This window comes from Zalophus californianus, chromosome 3, assembly GCF_009762305.2.
Source record: "Zalophus californianus isolate mZalCal1 chromosome 3, mZalCal1.pri.v2, whole genome shotgun sequence".
Taxonomy (NCBI): domain Eukaryota; kingdom Metazoa; phylum Chordata; class Mammalia; order Carnivora; family Otariidae; genus Zalophus; species Zalophus californianus.
The window spans coordinates 169134051-169152856 of NC_045597.1; the positions used below are offsets into that span (position 1 = coordinate 169134051).

Genomic DNA, 18806 nt, shown 5'->3' on the forward strand with positions numbered 1-18806 from the left:
CTTGATAGATATTCTCTCATTAACTCTTACACACCCTTGTCATTTACGTGGCATTGGCTTGCCCAGTTTTTAGAGAAACTGGGATAAAGAAAGGTTAACTGATGGGCTAACAATAGAATCAGTTTATGACAGAGCTAGGGAAAGAATTGTCCTCCACTTCTTGACTAGTTTAGCATGTTACACACTGGCTAGTAGTTACAGAAAATATGTTGGGGATGAATCCACATTAGTAGGTTTGCAAAACTGGAAACTTGCTTCTGAAATGTATTACTGCAAATAGTCCTCCTCTGCACATAGAACGTTTGATGAGATACACCTTTAGGCCAAAAACTCTTTTTTCATGACCATTAAACTTTCTCAGTTTCCTTATAAGAAAATGATGCAGACAAATATATGTTAAATGCATAGCTGCTGTGATAGAATGAATTCATGTCAAAGCTCCATTCTGGGATTTCTGGTTGACTTTCATAAACACAGCTATGTTTTTCATCCTCATTTGAAGAACAGTTTATATGTTTAATAATAAAAATTCCAATTCTGTTGATTGCTAAGACTTAAAACACATCAAAGGGAGATTACTCAGGATGCTTTGAGTGCTTCTAGGGAAACATTTTGTATAACATTTTACTTAACTCTTTATAAATCATTCATATGTGTAAGTATATTATTAAAAAATATTTAAAATATTTTTTAAAGCCATAAATTATTTTCAACTGGCTTCATTTAGAATTTCCCTTATGCTAGTTTGAGAGTGTAGATATTCCTTAAAGTAGAAAATTATATCAGACTTGAACTATAATTGCAAATAAAATTTGGAGCATATTTCTGCTGGTTAATTCAAAGTGTGTGTACTATTTTGAAGTGTAATACATTAAGTGTGTAAAAGAATGGTTGTCATACTTCATCTTGAAATTTATCAGGATATTTAGGACATGTATTTACTGAGGAAATATGTTAATTTGGAGAATTTTTTTTACTGAAGGGTCTAGCACTTTTTTTTTTTTTTTTTCCATCCCCATACTATTTCTATGTCAGGTGACTTGGTAAGGCCTCTAATTCTATTGGTATTAGAATATGACCTGTCTCCTGGACTTTGAAGCCATGTCTTTTCTTCAGAGAAGATAAGGAAAAGTGTCTTATCTTAAGTCTGGAAGAAACACGGAGTCCAGTATCAAGGTAGTGGAGTAGTTATTTTCCCAGACATAAATAGCACAGCCTGAAGAAAAAGATTAGTCTCCTTAAAAAAGGACTTTGCTGATTTGGGCCTGGACATGGCAATCCCGTTTCCAACCACCCTGTGTATAAGCTTTAACAGACGAAAGTTTGTTTACTTTGATTTTAATTTTCATTTTTTCTTAACTGCTCGTATTCAAGATTTGGAAAAGAAGGAACAGTGGTGAGCTGGATTCTGGATTTGGATTCTGATGAGACGTTCTTGAGAAATTTTATTATTCCTGACTTTTTAAACTTTTGTAACTGTAATATAACTTTGGTCTGAGGTCTTACTTTTCTCTGTAGTTTAGTAATTATATTCTGGTGTTCCTGTTGGGTGTGAGGGTAGCTATGGATTTATAATTTCATCAGTGTTTGAGGTTTTATTTATTTTAAAGCTTGCTGTTTTTTATATTATGCCTTACCTGTTTATAGCATTCAATATTAGTCTAAATTCACTTAAAATGCAGTTTAACATGAATTTCTCTTTCATGTGTTTTCAGAAAGCATTTGTTTTTCTGGAGAAGTTAATGTGAGATTTCATGGTTTATACCTTGTTTTTATAGTCACACATGCAGTGGCTATTGACAGTTTTACTCTAGTTAATTTGTTCAGTGTTGATCACTAGACCCTCTAGCAAAAATTGGCTGGTGAAAAGTGTGATTCTTTTTTTCCCTTGAGAAGTTGGATCTAAAGTGTCTCTTAGGGTGTGGGTCAATTCCTTTGCGATATGAAAAGATGACATGAGGGCTTTCTATTTTGTAAAGTGCATTAACAGTTGTTCACATTTCATCCTGGGAGGGCTGCTAGGGAGGGATCTTGATTTGGCCTGTTATGCTTGGGTCTTGTGTGTCTTGAGTTCTTTTTGTTATTCTTTATTATTTGATCATGAGAGTAGGAAATGTATGTCATGTCTCTTCTAAAGAATAAACCTGAAAGTCTTTTCAAGAGTGAGCTTTTGGGGTTCAAGTCTGTGTTTGTGTCTTATTTCTATTCTAGGATTTAGCACTGTGCTTGGCACATAAAAGGCTTTCAATAAATGTTGAAAAAAGGAATTAGAGAGAATTAATTATCACATAGGTCTTATGTGACCCCTGAGAGGTCACAGTTGATACTACTTCCAACTTGTTGATGGAACACTGAGACAATGAAGAAACTAATTTAGGATCTCACAACATGAATGAGGCATAAGGAGCCTAAAGCTGTGGAAAGGTGTATATATTGTATTTTTAGCTTTGCACTGTAGACAATAAGCCGTGTGGAGCTGTTTCAGTGTATGAAAAAAAAGTATGTGAATGGCAAGCTAACTGTATGATACTGATAAGATATACATGCAGTTCATAAAAAAAAAGTATGATTTCACATGGCTTTGAAGGGTTAATGGGATATGGACAAATTGAGAAAATTAATCTAACAAAACAATTGCCCTCAAATTTCTTCATCAGGTAAAACATTGCATCATCTTATGTTGGCTAAATGATTCACAATCTGTGTAATTAATTATTCCTCCTAGTTTTCTGGATCAAATCCGTTTTAGAGGAAACTTCAGTGGGCTTTGACACTGCGGGCAGTGTGTCAGGCCACTGTGAGATCTGCTTACATATTTTAAATGTATTGTTTTGTAATTGTACATTCTTCCTCTGACTTCTCTCTTTTCTTGTTGCTTGTACCCCTTCTGTCGTGTTTTAAGTATTTTCTCTGGTGAAATCTGTGTGGCAGGATGAGGAACAGAAGGGAAACTAGCAGAGATGGAGAGTACTAAACCACCTGGATTCTAGCCAGTGGCTGTAGCTGAAGAATGGGAGAAAAACCTCACAGCAGAACTGGACCCTCCTGTTGAATGGCTCTAGTCTCTGCCAGGAGTCAGGCTGGACCCTCAGTGTTAGTTTCTTTTGTTTTATATTTGCATAGGACTAAGCCTTGATTTCTTATATTATCATTGTGATATAACTGAACCTTCAGTGTTCAAGAATCATCTTGGTTTGTTACCATACCTCCCCCACATCATGTTTGCTTAAAAACTGAGCCAAAGACTCTACTTATAAACCCCTAAGGACTGAAAATAACAGTTAACAAAATGATGGTACTCAATGGACGTATTTGCCTGGATTTTGTCAGTGGTTCTTATAAACAGCTTTTATTTAAATGTAAACATTATTTTTAAACGGCACTTTTTCTTTAAAAGACTGATTTTCATTAAAATTGATTCTCGCCTCTAGGCAGAGAGTTAGCTGCAAAGACAATTTGTAAAAAATGCAGACAATTCAGGACTTTAATTTTGGATTATTAAAAAAGTTTATTCTCCGTTTTGAGTACTGTTTTCTCAGTTCACTGTGATATTTCATCTTGCTTTTAAGCATGATCAAGATAAGAATTGGGATACCTTCACTGTAAAGAAATTTCTTATTTTTCTTACCCTCTATATTAAAAGTGAAAGAAAATGAGAGTGATATAGCCTAGTGGATAACAATTCTTTTTTCTAGTGTCACAGAATAATCATTAGATCATAGGTGCTCTGATCTCCACGTAAATGGGGAAATTAAACTACACTCCTGCAAGACCTTAGTTGAAGATTTCAGTAACTTTCATCAGGTTTTAAGCCTTTGAAACTTACATGAATATAAATATAAGAAAAAATCATGTCCCAATAGAAAGTCTGTCTTTTATTTAAAGATTTATCACACAATAAATTTATCTAGAAGATGTACAATTCTACTTGCAAATTTAGAGAAGAACTGGATATATTTTTGAGAAAATCCTTGGTTTGTGTTGGGAATAGCAGTATTTTGTAACTAACCTATGTTCCCGAGGACTTGCATCTGTCTTTGTTTTGTTTTAATAGGGAAATATTGATTAATATTAATCAATATTAATCAAGTACTAATTAATCCTGTTAATTAATGGTAGAAAAATAGACATTTATAGATGAGTGACTTTTGAGTCAAGGTCTTTAGTAATTTGAGGAATGTAGTTATCATATTTTAGTACAAATATTATTCTAACCTGACAACTCTTTCTTTTTCCAAGTTAGTATTGGTGTACCATCCAGAGTAAGTAATATAATACTGATACTTCTTCCAATATACAGCCTTATTTTTTCATTTGTCTTACTTTTTATAATATGTCTAATCACTCTTCTTATAGGATTTTTACTGTTTGACCTCAGTTTATTTTTTTTTAAACATTTTATTTATATATTTGACAGAGAGAGAGAGAGACTGCGAGAGAGGGAACACAAGCAGTGGGGGGAGTGGGAGAGGGAGAAGCAGGCTCCCCGCTGAGCAGGGAGCCCAACACGGGGCTCCATCCCAGGACCCTGGGATCATGACCTGAGCCGAAGGCAGACGCTTAACAAATGAGCCACCCAGGTGCCCCTTGACCTCAGTTTCTAATCCCAGTCAATTAACTTTTAAAAAATAAATTTTTGGAACCTTGACACAGTCCTCAACTTTTGAATGCTCAGTCTTTGCTTTTTCAGTCCATAAAGTTTTCAAGAATGTTCTCTTGAAATAATCAATTTCCTAATCCAAGTTCAGATAGCAACAACATTACTTATCTTCCTCTTCCTATCAGCTGAGGATGATCTTGATGAGGTCAAGTATAAGTTAAAAATAAATGACATCAAATAAACAATACCAGAATAAAACATTTAATTCTTCAACACCCAAAGGGAGTGCCAGGAATTGAAATCCAAGTAAGCACTTTTGACTGTTTGCAGAATTCAAGGATCAGGATGTTGGCTTCTTTTCTTTTCCTTCTCTTCTTCCTCCCATTTTCCATCTCCTTCTTGTTTTTCTTTTTTCTCCTCTAGTGCATTACTTTTCAGCAAAAAAATTTAACCTTGATAAAATAAAAAAAGGCACCCTGTCTTTCCATGACTCAACTCAAAAATCTAATCTGGAGGAAGAAATAGCTGTATGGTCCATTAATGAGAATTTGCAATAATATTCAGGAAGATGGAACTTTATTGTTTATGACAGCAGTTTAGGAGGGCAGAATACATCTTCCTGGACCAAGTTCTCCTGAAAATAGGAGACCAGGGAAGAAATCAGATTTACTATAACAAACGTACTATAAAAGGGGGTGGAGTACGAATGTACGTGGGTGACCTGTTTTTAGTCAAAAAGAAAAAAGTCTTCTACGTCATTTCAATGTAATCTGCTGTCCTCTTACTTCATGGAGTCGGTAACTTCAAGACATGTTGCATAACTTGCTTCTTTGTGATCCTCAAAAATGTGTAATTTAAAGAGGGTCCAATACTCTCCTAGCACATGGCCTGGATTACCATAGATAACCCCTCCTCATGGCTGGTGTTGCTCTTTAGAGCCTTGCAAAATCATTTGTGTTTACCCTCAACAAACGTTAAGAAAACAAGCTCGTCAGAGCTGTTTGTTCTGTTCAGCACATTAGAAGATGATTTTGATGCAATGATAATTATTGTGCAAAAAAGACTGATGATGAATTAAGTGTTTTAGCTTAGAAATATTTCACTTTTTAGAATGACAGTTGCCTAATGATTTGGTCATTTTATTTTATGAAATTTATGCTGTAGCCATGTTTAGGCCGATTTTAAGAAAATGTTTAGGCCAACATTAAGTGTTGAGTTTGACTGATATAATTTATTTAGTTTGTTTCACAAATTGTGCCATCATTTGCAAAATTATTTCTACCTAAATGTAGTAATTGTTCGGAACTTACGTTCCTACAGTAATTTCTACTAAAGGCTTTAGTTCTAATATTAAATAACTCAAAATAATGGGATGACTTTGGCTCATTTAAATATTTATTTCTTATATCTATAAAACAAAGGAATTGAAAAGATGATTTTAAAGATCCTTTTAGCTATATAAAACCATAGATCCACATACTTTTTTATATTCTGTTTGTCTGAAGAGAACTTAGACAACACATTTAAAAAGTTTTTTAATTTCCCATAAAGCATCTTTCAGCAGACAAGAATACTGTTTCCTGATATACAGTGTCTGATGCATGGAAAGTATTCAGTAAATACTTCCTGAATTAGTTATTCTTTGAGCAATTCTAGACTTTATAAGCAATCGTGAAAATTCAATGGCATTAAATTATCCAGGTTTTGGAATAAGGAACTTCAAGCAATAGGATGTGAGGTAGAAAAATATAAAATATCTTTTGCTATTTTAGGTAAGTCTAGCTGAATCAGTTAGCCAGTAAGAGGTATGGCTCCCTGGCCAATTGGTTCTCTCAGATAGATTACTGGAAAAAATGTGTAGTTTTACTTCTATGTACCTTCTTTATTTCTTATATTATTTTAATTTTAAACATAAAAATAAATCAGAAATGTTATGGATACTTTCTTCTCATTATTTGATTTTTATTGAAGTTATATTTTACTAATTTCCCAGTAATGTCATAGTATTTTTGAGCATTGCTACCTCTACAATCATGTAGTCTTCCTGTGAAATTAGATCTTAATTTGCCTGCCCTTTCTAAGTCATTTCATGTTGTTGCCTCTGTTTTTCCCAGGTATAATTGACATGCTGGAAAGAGGATGGACGTTGGCTAAGAGCTGAGTTTGGATCTTGGCTTTGCAGCTTGTTACCTGTGTGATCTTGGGCAAGCTACTTAACTCTGTGGGACTCACTCACCAACTTTGTTATATAGAGACAGTGTTCGCTATGTTCAGTACAGAGATTGCTTTAAAGATTAGCAAATAATGTATACCAAGTACTTAGCTCAGCACTTAGTAGGTGATCCACAAATGGCAAATACCTCAACTTTCAGGCAGGATCATATTTATCATCATTGGAGCCATTAAAATGGATTTATTTAAATACCTATTTGCACTTACTGACATAATAGCAAGTCGTGTGTATATCTCTCTATATAGATACAGGTATATGCTAATATATTGTAGGTATAAATTCCAATGTTTTAACTTCTATTGTAGAATTGTTCTTATTTATTAACCACTAATTGCTTCTTTTTTGGCGGGGGGAGACTTTCAAGAAGATTGGAAAATTTCAGTTAGGAATCCTGCATGACATGATTTTAAATTTAATAGTCATCTTCTTGTCAAAATTCCATTTTTAGTATTTTAAGTTATTTAATATTTAACTTTCTAGTGAACTTTGAGGTTTTTTTTTTTTTCTTAAATCTCACTGCCATGTGTGGCTTTTATAATAACAGCTTACTATAATTAACTTTGGGCAGCCTGCTATGCTTTATGACTGCTACATATGCTTTTTGGCCTATTTCCATATAATATACAATATATAATCAGTTCTCCATAGCTTGTATTTGCAGTTTGCTCTTCTCCCTCTTTTTGAACTGACTTAACACTTGACCTCACTTTGCTTGCACTTTACTCTGTTTGTGTTTGAGTATGTCTTTGATTTGCAGAGGTCACTGCGAATTCTGAATCAACTACCTAAGGCATTATTCACTCTGTTCTCATCCCACAAATACATAAAAAGCTTGGTTTACTCACTCGCTAATTCACTGTGTCCTCTTACATTTATACATGTTCTCCAGCAGATGTGTATGCACCTAATGCTTGTATAGAATATGTACTCAGTGCTCTTGCAATAAGGTAGATTGCATCTAACATTTATAGTTAGTCTAGTAGTTATGTCTCTTTTCTTAAAGGTAGGAATTAGTATGACAAGATTTATTCTTTATAAATACATGCTATTTGTGTGGACTAACCTGTTTTCTTTAAAGTATCTTCAAGTGGGGTCTCATTTATGATAGCTTTTTTATTATCCTAGGATATAAATCACATGTGCTTGGATTTTACGTGTGAAACCATTTTTACAAAGCCTCTTTTCCAGCTTTATTTTGCACTTTCCTTTGTATCACTTCAGCCTTTATGTTAGCAATGTTAGATTGATAAACACATTCATGAAAACTGGTCCCTCACTCTCTATCCCTCTAAATGCCAACTGGATCTTAGTGAATGTGTCTCACTTGATTGGATTTCCAAAGACATCTGATTTTGAAAAACTCCATCATCTAATAACCTAATATCTGTCTATTGTTATTATTGATAAATCTTCTCCCTGCCAAACTTTATTTTATCTACTAGTTTGTTCTGGTTTCTGTGATGGGAGAAAGTATATGCCTTTTTGCAGGTACAAATCCACATCACTTTCCTTGAAAGAGTAGTCTTTTTTGTCCATATCCTTACTTGTGATGGTGTTCCTTGCTATATTAGGCTAATAAAAATCAGAATTGAAACATAATAATCAGTTCTACTTTTACATTCTACTTTCTGGCATCCCTACTCAAACACAAAATAGAGTTTTCTCTTTTGGAGGTGTTACTTCATCTTTTACTCCGAATTTGTTTGCTCTCCACACATACCTTGCCCCTTGCTTAAAATTTATCTCTTCAAAATAACCTTTTGTAGAATTCTTGATTGAGAGTTCTTTTTTCCTATTCCTGAACATCTTTCTTTCCTCTTATATTCATTGACATAATTTTGTTTCTGCTTAAATAAGCATAACTGATCAGGCAGGAACTCAGTATACAGGAATCCCTTCGTTTACTCATTCACTTTTCCAGAAGCACCTCTTGCGTGCTTGTTCTATTAAAGACTTTTTGATAGATGTATCACTTTCTTAGCATTGCCTTTGATTCATTACCTAGCAAGACACAATTCAAGAGGGCAATTGGCAGTTCCTGTACTTTTTAAGAAGGAATTACTAACACCATTATTTTCTCTGTTTCAACTCTTGCAGGCTTTGCTCTCTAGGATGAGCTGGTCTCATTTTTTCCAGTTGGTAACAGATCTCCTCTTGTTTATGTCAGTGGATCATCCAACTGAAGAAGACATTGAAATTAGTACAAATACTAATATAGGCTGTCAATCAGTGTTACTTGATGTTTCCTTTTAAGAAATATTCTTGATCTTTAACATGAATGAATTTAATGATAGGAACAAAAAGATGTAAAAAAGAAGAAATAGTACTTATAAAAAGCACATGGAACTTTTCGACCTCACTAGTAATTTCAAAGTTAAATGAAAACAAAATACCATTTTTTGTGCTTAGATAAACAAATAAAAGATAATGCCTAATGTTGGCAGGGTGTATTGAGAGGGACACTCATATATTGCAATTGGTAACAGATAAGTATACTCTCTTTGGAGAGAAATTTGGCAATAGTGACAAAAAATAGCAATATTGATATGCACTGTAGCAACAATAGAAGCAATGAAAGTCAAGTATTTTACAGCTCTTTCAATTAAGGTTTTAAAAGAACATGTAATAACATAGAATGTACTCTTGATACAATATTACCTCACAAAAGCATAATGCAAGTTGATCACAGTTTCAAAACTATGACCCTTACATAGGAATAAGAAGAAGGTACACTAAAATATTAACAGACTTTATGTTTGGGCAGTGGACTATTTTTTCCATATTTAAAAAAATTTTAAATATTAAATGAAAATAAATATCACTTAGTACCTGATATAGTACCATTTTTAATACCAGATATCACAATGACAAATTTATCAAATTAAGTGCTCTTAGGGTTTTGGAAGGCTAATACTTCCATTCCTCTTAAGAAATGATAAATAATTATACTAGTTAAGGATACTTTTGTCTCTCTCTCTTCCTTTCCCTCGTTTTTTTCTTTATATCACACAAGGTATTTTCCAATTTATGGAAGAAATAAAATACTTTCTCAGCATTAGATAAAAATGTTCAAGAACCAAAATGCAACAAAATCAAGAATGTTTGGTTTTAATAACTTTTAATTTTCTATATGACATTGTGCAGGGGCAAGTAGCCCAGTGCTATAAACGGTGATAACTATGATAAATGTATCAATAGAAAAGAAGGGCTGAATTTATATGCAATATTTTTCTTTTTGGGTGAGTGACTTAAAAGATTAGAGGATTTGTATCCTGGCTCATACAGAACACATTTCAAATGCACAGATTTCCCCAGGCCCCTGTGTGTACATGCATGCATGCCTGTCACCCTGCTTAGTTGTGCGCAGACAGCTTACATGAGGGGAGGACCATGTAAATGCTATCAGAGGGGGAAAAAAAAAAATCATTCCAACCTGAAAAATACTTTCTTTTAAAATGCTTTGATAAATGTCTTTCATAAAAGTATAATATTTCCATTAAACTTTTCATCTCCAGCTTTAATGTTTGCCACCAATCAGCTCTTATCATCTCACCCTTTTGATCTATAAACTCCCTCACGAACAATCTTTTTTTTTTTCCAGTTTGGTTGTAGATTTCAGTCGATCTTTAACACTCAAATCTGAAACTACTCATCATTTTATTTATTGGTCTTTCCAATTCCCAAGATGATTGTAGAATCATGTTGGGTGAGTTTTCTAAGTCTCTAATTCAGAATACTTAAAAAAAAAAATCTAAATCTTCTGCCTTTCTTCTTTCATTTTGATGACTGGAAACAGAGACTAGAGCCTACATCCAGGGCCTTTTACTGACCCAAATGAAAGCCCATTACAACTCTCAGACCTACATTTTTTTTTAGACTCTAGAGTCATGGAATTATATCCTACCGTTGTAGACATCTCTCTGAAAAACCATGTTTAGTTCATCATGGTTTTGGCTAACTGTTATAAATGTTTATGAAGGTACTTACTACTGTCTTTTCCTTGTTCAAACTCTGAAGTCTTCAGTACCCCAACGGTCATATTCAAAGTGCAGGGAAAGAAGGGAGAAAATATACTACGATGTCTACTGCATGAGTACCTCTGGGTAATGGGACTATGACTGATTTAAATTTATTTTGCATTTAAAAAATTTTCCAAAGTAAGTATAAATATATGTCATTGTTCTAAGTAGGGAAAGATAAGCCTCACTGCCAAGATATATATATATATATATATATATATATATATATATATATATATATATATATATATAGACAGAGACAGACAGACAGAGAGAGACAGAGAGAGACACAAACACAAGGGGTGAGACCAAGGCCTAAAATGGAATTAGACTAAGCCAGTAAGTAGTAAGTACTGTTTTTAAATCTTTGTATTCTGAGTTGGGAGTTTTTCTTCTACCAGTTTCAATGTCCTCCAATTAATTTTTTCCAATTCATTCTTTCTTTCACAGAAATTCCATCTCTTTTCAAAAACACTTCCATGACTACCATGAACAGTATTTATGAATTAAGGCCAACCATATTAAGGCACACAAAGTCTTCCAGGTTTTGTTTCCTGTTCACTTCCCCACCCTATACCTGCAGCCAGGCTTTATCAGACTGTTGCAGCTTCTTCTTTTTTTTTTTTCCCCATATACCATGTGATTTTCATGTGAGTGCTGTTGCTCATGCCATTCCTTCTGTTTTTTTCCCCTTTCATTTACTTGGTGAACACTTATGCATCCTTTAGGATAACATAGTTCAGGAAAACATAATCCCATACTTTAATTTTACTGGACATGAGCAAGGAGACCTTTCTTTCTTCTTTCTTTCTTTCTTTCTTTCTTTCTTTCTTTCTTTCTTTCTTTCTTTCTTTCTTTCTTCTTTCTTTCTTTCTTATTTATTTCTCTTTCTTTCTTTCTTTCTTTCTTTCTTTCTTTCTTTCTTTCTTTCTTTCTTTCTTTCTTTCTTTCTTTCTTTCTTTTTCTTTCTTTCCTCTTTCTCTTTACTTTCTCATTGCATTTGGACACACTACCATAACATTACTTATTTTATTAATTACTTAATATACACTAGATTGAGACTATTTTTTCAGTTTTCTATCACCAGGGACCATGAAGTACTTTGGCTTCAGAGAATGTTTATACAAAATGCATTAAGGAAGACAGAAGACTGAACTTAAACTTTGTTCCTTTTTAAAAAATAAACAAAGTCATCTCACTCCCTCAGTTCTGGCACTCATGCATATGAAGTTTACAATCTCTATGCCATTCTATGCCATCTTTTCCATTATGGGAAGCCCTGGTAGGGAGGTTTCATTTCTTGGCCTCCTTTGCAGGGATACCAAAAGATGATGCTACAGTGCTTCCTGATTTACACAGACACATGACTGACATGAGCGCTTCCACAAGCCACTGAGACCCTCTGCCTACCTGATTAAACATGGGATTGAAGGGCTACATGAATTCATTTCGACTTAGTTGAAGCACGAATGCTCAAAAACTCTATAAATGTAACATTTTAAAAACAAAAAATCTTGACTTAGGAATAATACTTACATGAAAATCAATGCTTGCTCTTGTTCATACACTTCTGAATCTTATAACTCTTAAGAGAGATATAAACAGGCTACTTTGCTCCAGTTGTATTTTACTTAGTATTACTGATTGCTTTCAGATTTGGAATACAGAACAATGCAATAGTAAGGATGTAATATACCACTTTATTAACTCAAAAAAGAACAATCTTTATTTATGGAGAAAAGTTCATTCTGATGTAATTTTTATGATATATGGTTTGCATCATCTTTTTCTAAGCAGAAAATGGCAATTCTTCAGGTTTCTTTGGGAATCCAAAACCTCTTTTGAGGCCAATTAGACATCACCTCTAAGATAAGTAAAAGCCTTTGATCTTTGGCATTATTAGAAAGTTACTACTCTTTAGGGTGAGATTCCTAAGGTTATCCGCTGTGTCTAGGTCATTCTATTCAGCTGCATAAGCAGTTCCTTTGATGGATGACTGGTTTTCTACAACGCTAGCATTATCTCAGCAGGAGAAGGTAGTGTTTGATGTGTTGCAATTTGTATTACATGTCCATGGAACATCTTTGGACATTACCTCAGGAGGAGGGGTTAAGAGAAGGAGGAGCTGTGGCTGAAGACATTTAATGACAGAATGAATGGAAATTCAAAGATTGCTGTGCAGTCAGCCTTAAACACTGGACTGCACACCCCCATCTTTCTTTCACATTAATTTAAAAAATCTTAAAATTCTCATAAATATATATAATTTTATTTAATTTTAGTCACAAATCAACATCTTCAAAATGACGAGGATTTTGACAGCTTGCAAAGTGGTGAAGACCCTGAGGACTGGTTTTGGCTTTACCAACGTGATTGCACACCATCAATGGAAATTTTCAAGACCTGGCACCAGGCTCCTTTCTGTCAAGGTAACATTCCCATATTTATTGTTTCTGATAAAATCATATGGGGTGTAGTTTAGCATGAAGCAAAGGTGTCACTTAGGAAGCAAATACAGATTTGCATGTAGTTCTGAGTGCTAATTTATTAATACTGGCCTTAATATTGAGTCTACTGGGTTTCATAAATGTTCATTTTCAACTGTTCTGAGTAAAATTATGGCAATTTTCACCCAATGTCAAGAAGGGTCACAATTTCTATGAACATGTAAAATGTAAGTGTTCTGTTTAGGAAAAATTACTTTTAAAGGCTATCAGGGCTCTGTCCATGCCCGGTCACTACTGCACACAGTTAGGGTTCAAACACAAAGTTGCTTCCATGTTCATGAACCACAGCACAGAAGGTAATGTGTTAAGCTATGCTTTCCTGGCTCACTGTAATGTTTTCTCTTTTGAAATGTTATTTTTTAGGAAAAAAATTTGGAAGGAAAATATCTACATAACTCTGATATTTGCTAACCATGATATAGACCTTATCTTTACTTTTTTTCTTTTCCCTCTTAGCCCTTCCCTTGGGAGTCCATATTTATTATTTTTATTTTGCAGATTAAGACATTGAGGCAATTAGCTTCTGATAATTCTGTCCTTCTGAATGTATCTATAACTGAAAAACAGGTCTGGGAAGAGAACATGAAGTGTTCTTCCCCACCACTGGATTATGAAATTCCAGTAGGAGCTTCTGTTGCTTCCTATAACTTTATGAAGGCATTTATTACCAGAGAAGTCTGAAATTACTCCATGGAAACTTTGCCAATGAAAAACATTTTTAGTGAATATAAAGTTTAAATAATCACAGTAGCTTTAAATAGATTGCTTCTTTAGTAGTAAGAGCTATAAAAAGTGAAGTAGAAAAAAAAAAAAAAAAACAACCTCTATCTGTTGGTGTAAAAATATGTCCTAATAGTTTTGAGTGTTCTGCTAATACTTTGTGTGCTCACTGGGTTGACTAAAAATCCTCCAAATGCTTCCACAGCTTCTGTTGCTTAGATTGCTCAAGTCAGGATTCAGTATGATATTTAGCCCCAAGTGACATCTGTAGGGCTAAGCAGTGCTGTTGATCTTTGTGGACTCCAGTGACAGGGTGGGGAAAGAATAAGAGTAAAAGGAAAGGAAGAGAGAGGGAGACAGAAAGAGACAGAGGTGAGGAGTGAGGAGAGGGAAAGAGAGAGAGAGAGAGAGAGAGAGAGAAGGAGAGAGAAATAACACAAGATCTCAGGAGAAAGTATCAGAAACTACCATTTTAAATTAAGAAACCTAGGAACAACCATTTTCTTGGATTCAGTTTAATTGCAACAAGAGAGCCAGAAAGGAGATGTTCTAAACCATCATCAAAGATGCAGCGACTAGATACAAACTCTGAGAGTGAATACTGGTTTTAGTTCAGTGTTAGTAATATCTCAAGGGTACTCATATATCACTCCAGAGGGAATAGATAGTAGTGAAAGTAATACCATTTACGGTTAAATGTGTCTTCTAAGACTGCAAAGTCCGTGTCCCTTGGAATATCTTTTTCTTCTTACAAAAATAGGTAGGCAGGGATAGGTGTACCTCCATCAGACACCAGAAATGGAGAAATTGAGTGACTACTTAAAATGGCATAGATATGACTGAGATTAGAAGCCAGTTCTCCATGATCATAGTAAGTGCTCTATATGACCCCAATCACAACCACAACAAAATGATTTAATTGTATGGATAGACTACAGTGAAAGTAGTTCTTCTAGCTCAGGGTGGTATATATGTTTTAAAGGTCTGCCAAAGTTCATAGACAAGAATGACAAATTTGTAGGAGGAATAAGCCATCATTTCATGATGTAAAAGTCATTACTCACACTCAATCATTACTGGCCAGAGTTCTGGAGGAAAGCCAGGCATGAAAAATAGAAGTTCTTGAACTTCACAATAGTGAATTAAAATTCTGTACAGCAGTCCAAGGGGGCTTGTGTTTTATTCACTTATTTTGGAACAGTCCTCTACCTACTTTTCTTCCTGCCTTCGCTTTTAAAATGCAACTCTCTTAAAAAGTTATATGCAAATTTCTTCTTTTTAGACGGACATCACCTAAAAAGCCTTAGGATGTGGTTATGTAATGGTCAGTGAAGGGCAGTGAGAGTAGTCACTGAAGATTAGTGGCACTGAAGATAGCTAGTAAATAGGTTGCAGAAGATACCCTGTGGGCAGATCTATAAGCATTGCCCTATAAATTAGTTGCTTTCTCAATGGCTTGGGAGGTCACTTTTCTTGTCCCATTGGTGACAGAGTGGGCTTGATGACAGCAGTGACACACTTGTACTTTTATGTGGCCCTTTCTTGTGTATTTATCTGTGGCCAATATTTACAAAGTATACCTTGCCAATAGACACAGTTGTATTCCCCTTTAAGGAAGAGGAAAGAATTTCAAGGTACTCTACATCTGAAGGAATTAGATATCAAGGATATACATGATCAACAGCCATATGATATGGAAGTTTTAGAGACCTCAATCTTTTTCTATTAGCATAGAAAATGTTCAGTACTCAATATCACTTTCCGCCTGTTGTAGCTGTGTAGTGGAAAACACACTGGATGGGGAATAAAAAGATTTGGAATCTAACCCCTCTTGTGCACTTATTAATGCTCTGAACTTGGTCAAGTCACATGTCCTCTTTGAGCCTCAATTTTGTCATCTGTAGTGTAGAAACAATTCTTGACTTAGTCTCAAAGGATTATGTGACTATCACATATAATCAGTGCTTAAAAATCTATAAAATACTGTTCAGATGCCTGAAATATAGGCGTCTGACTTTGGCTCAGGTTATGATCTCAGGGTCCTGGGATCGAGCCCCATCTCCAGCCTGTGTCTGGCTCCCAGCTCAGCAGGGAATCTGCTTTTCCTTTTCCCTATCATTCTGTCCCTCCCCCATTCATGCTGTCTCTCAAATAAATAAATAAAATCTTTAGAAAAAAATCTATAAAATACTGTGAAAGCAAACCCTGGATACTTAAGGTTTTATTTATTTATTTTAGGAGAGAAAGAGAGAGAGAGAGAGAGAGAGAGAGAGTGCAAGCAAGCAGGGGTAGGAGCAGAGGGGGAGGGAGAGGGAGAATCTGAAGCAGGCTCCACACTCAGCACGGAGCCCAACATGGTGCTCCGTCTCATGACCGCGAAATCATAACCTGAACAGAAACCAAGAGTTGGACATTTAACCGACTGAGCCACCCAGGCACTCCAAACCCTGGCTACTTAAAAACAAATTCTGTCCTATATATTTTAGTAGAAGGACTTAGTAGACCGATCAGAGTTTCTTCATGTTTTTCCTGGACTACAAATTATTACAATGACAAAATGTCTGATGAAAATTCTCAAATATATATAATGACTTTTTTTCACCTTTGCCTTAATCTTAAACATATCTCTAGGAAGATGTTGCTTATAGTAAATTAGACTCAAGAACTATGAAGCAAAGGATCTTTACTATTTTGAATTCAGTTCCAAAAGTCAGGATGTACATCTTAATATCCTTTTTTAAAGCTTCTATCCTGGGAGTATACAGGAAGAATCATAAGTGGAAATAAATGGGTAGTAAGTGGATAGTCTCTGATTTCAAGAAACATAAATTTAAGAATTCTGAATTCACAGGTCTTGGAAAGTCACCAAGACTAAATAGTTTTATTTTTACTTGCAAATGAATTTGGAAATCAAAGGTATTAAATTGAAAAGGTTAAGTTGCTTATGAATAGAAAAGGGTTCAATAGGTATTGCTTCTAACATTAATCCACTTGGTTTTCAAAATGGTGACTTGTGTTACAATTAAGCCAGGAAACTAACAGTCCAAGTATCCTTCTCTCTGGTACTTCAGATACAATTGAGCCCTAGGAGTCATTATTCCCTTTGAAAGGTTTTCATTTTGTAAGATTTTTATATTCTATTTCCAACATAAAACTACCTATTTAGCTCAATCTTGAGACGCTATTGTCATTTGATTAGAAATTGGCAACTACAAAAACTCCTACAATTAGAATCCTTTAGTTATATTGTAGTAGCTTTAAAGACATTCACAGGAAATAGAGTTCATTATTATATCGGAGCCTCTTTGTATATTTAGAGGTGGGGGTAGGGATAGGGTTATCATACACTTTCAAGAATAACTATTGTATTAGACCTTTACTACATATAGGTATGTTTTTAGGGCCGGATTTCATCCAAGATGATGCACATTTTTGAAAAAATAGATTATGTTTCAATCCCAAATGAATGGTTGAATAATTAGTCTGGATGATTAGCATCTTTGTATATTTTGGGTGAATGATATTTCTTTAATTAGGAGGTAACCTGCCTTTTGAACATTTTTGTTTATGTACTCCACTTTTTATATTGCTCCCCCCACCCCTGCCTTTCTAAAGTACAGACTCATTTGTTGGTCATCAAGAGTGCCTTGTAATTTTGAGCTTCTTGCCATAAAACTGTTGAAAAGCGAGAGTCAAACAGGTCCTAGATGAGGGTAGGGCAAGTGAGATACTAACAATACACCATTGAAGGAGACCCTCACTAGCAGGGCCATGGTGTACCTCCTTCCATGTTGCCCGAAAGGCACTTCACTCCCTTTATCTGAGTCCCCACCCTCTCTAGGAAGCTAAGAAATCTTAAGGGAAGTGCCTGTAGAAATGGCATGTGTCCTGGACTCCTGTTTCCTTCTCCAGCTGATGGAGATTTGAGTTTCCACCTGACCAGGCTTAGCAGAATTACTGATCATGTAGAAGTGAATTTAGGTTCTACTCCTGTGGAAATAGAGAACATTCTTTTGCTCTCACATCTTCATTAAACCTTTTTCACATTTCTGACTCGTACCAAAGGCTGGGGTATAGTAGAGAGTTTTCAGTATCTCTTAAGCAATGGTCATGCCAGAGCCCACTTCAAGTCTTCCACAGTTTGCTATGCAAGACTGAATGTCCTTGATGGGACTAGCATTTTCTAGGGTATTTTTAGTGATTGAAGACTGGAAAGAAGTTACATGAGCCAGCATAAGACTTTGTTTTGGACTCCTTAGTCCTAGTACCTCTAGTTTCCACTTGATTTTCTTCATCTGGTCTAAATGAATTCAACTTATGAAAATATTTTCAAGACTCTTTTACTCTTTTTTCTTTTTTTTGTCAACTTACTAAATGTCATATATCAATCTTTTATATTTCACAGGGAGCTCCCTGGCTTAACATGAAGTTCTAACAGATGAGTCAATGTACCACTAAGAATTCTACTGAATAAGTTTCATCTATGATGTAGAACTAAATAAAACCATATTAATTTATTACCATAAAATAAAAATTAGCTTACAGTATTGGAGGTCCCTCCCAGATTCAGAACAATTTTACCACATAGGAGTTGCTCATTACGGTATTTGTTGATAAACTTGTACTTTATGAACATATTTTATAAGGGAATTTTTCTAAATGCTATATTTTATTTATAATGAGAAACAACTAGAATAAAAATTACTTATGAATCTGACTCATTTGTT

At 34.7% G+C, this 18806-nt stretch overlaps 1 protein-coding gene across 3 annotated transcripts in view; it reads left to right on the plus strand.

The window, feature by feature from the left end:
* Positions 1 to 1160: 1160 nt before the first annotated feature.
* Positions 1161 to 18806, plus strand: part of CPS1 (carbamoyl-phosphate synthase 1) — a 133987-nt gene continuing 116341 nt past the window's right edge. Inside the window, exons 1-2 of one of the 3 annotated variants that reach the window (XM_035726824.1) lie at positions 1161 to 1176; positions 13135 to 13281. In XM_035726824.1, coding sequence (XP_035582717.1) covers positions 13156 to 13281 — 126 coding nt within the window. In that variant the 5' untranslated portion in view covers positions 1161 to 1176; positions 13135 to 13155. Of the gene's footprint in view, positions 1177 to 1228; positions 1397 to 2966; positions 3094 to 13134; positions 13282 to 18806 lie in introns of those variants that run through there. The other 2 variants (XM_027590514.2, XM_027590515.2) reach the window with 2 other exon arrangements.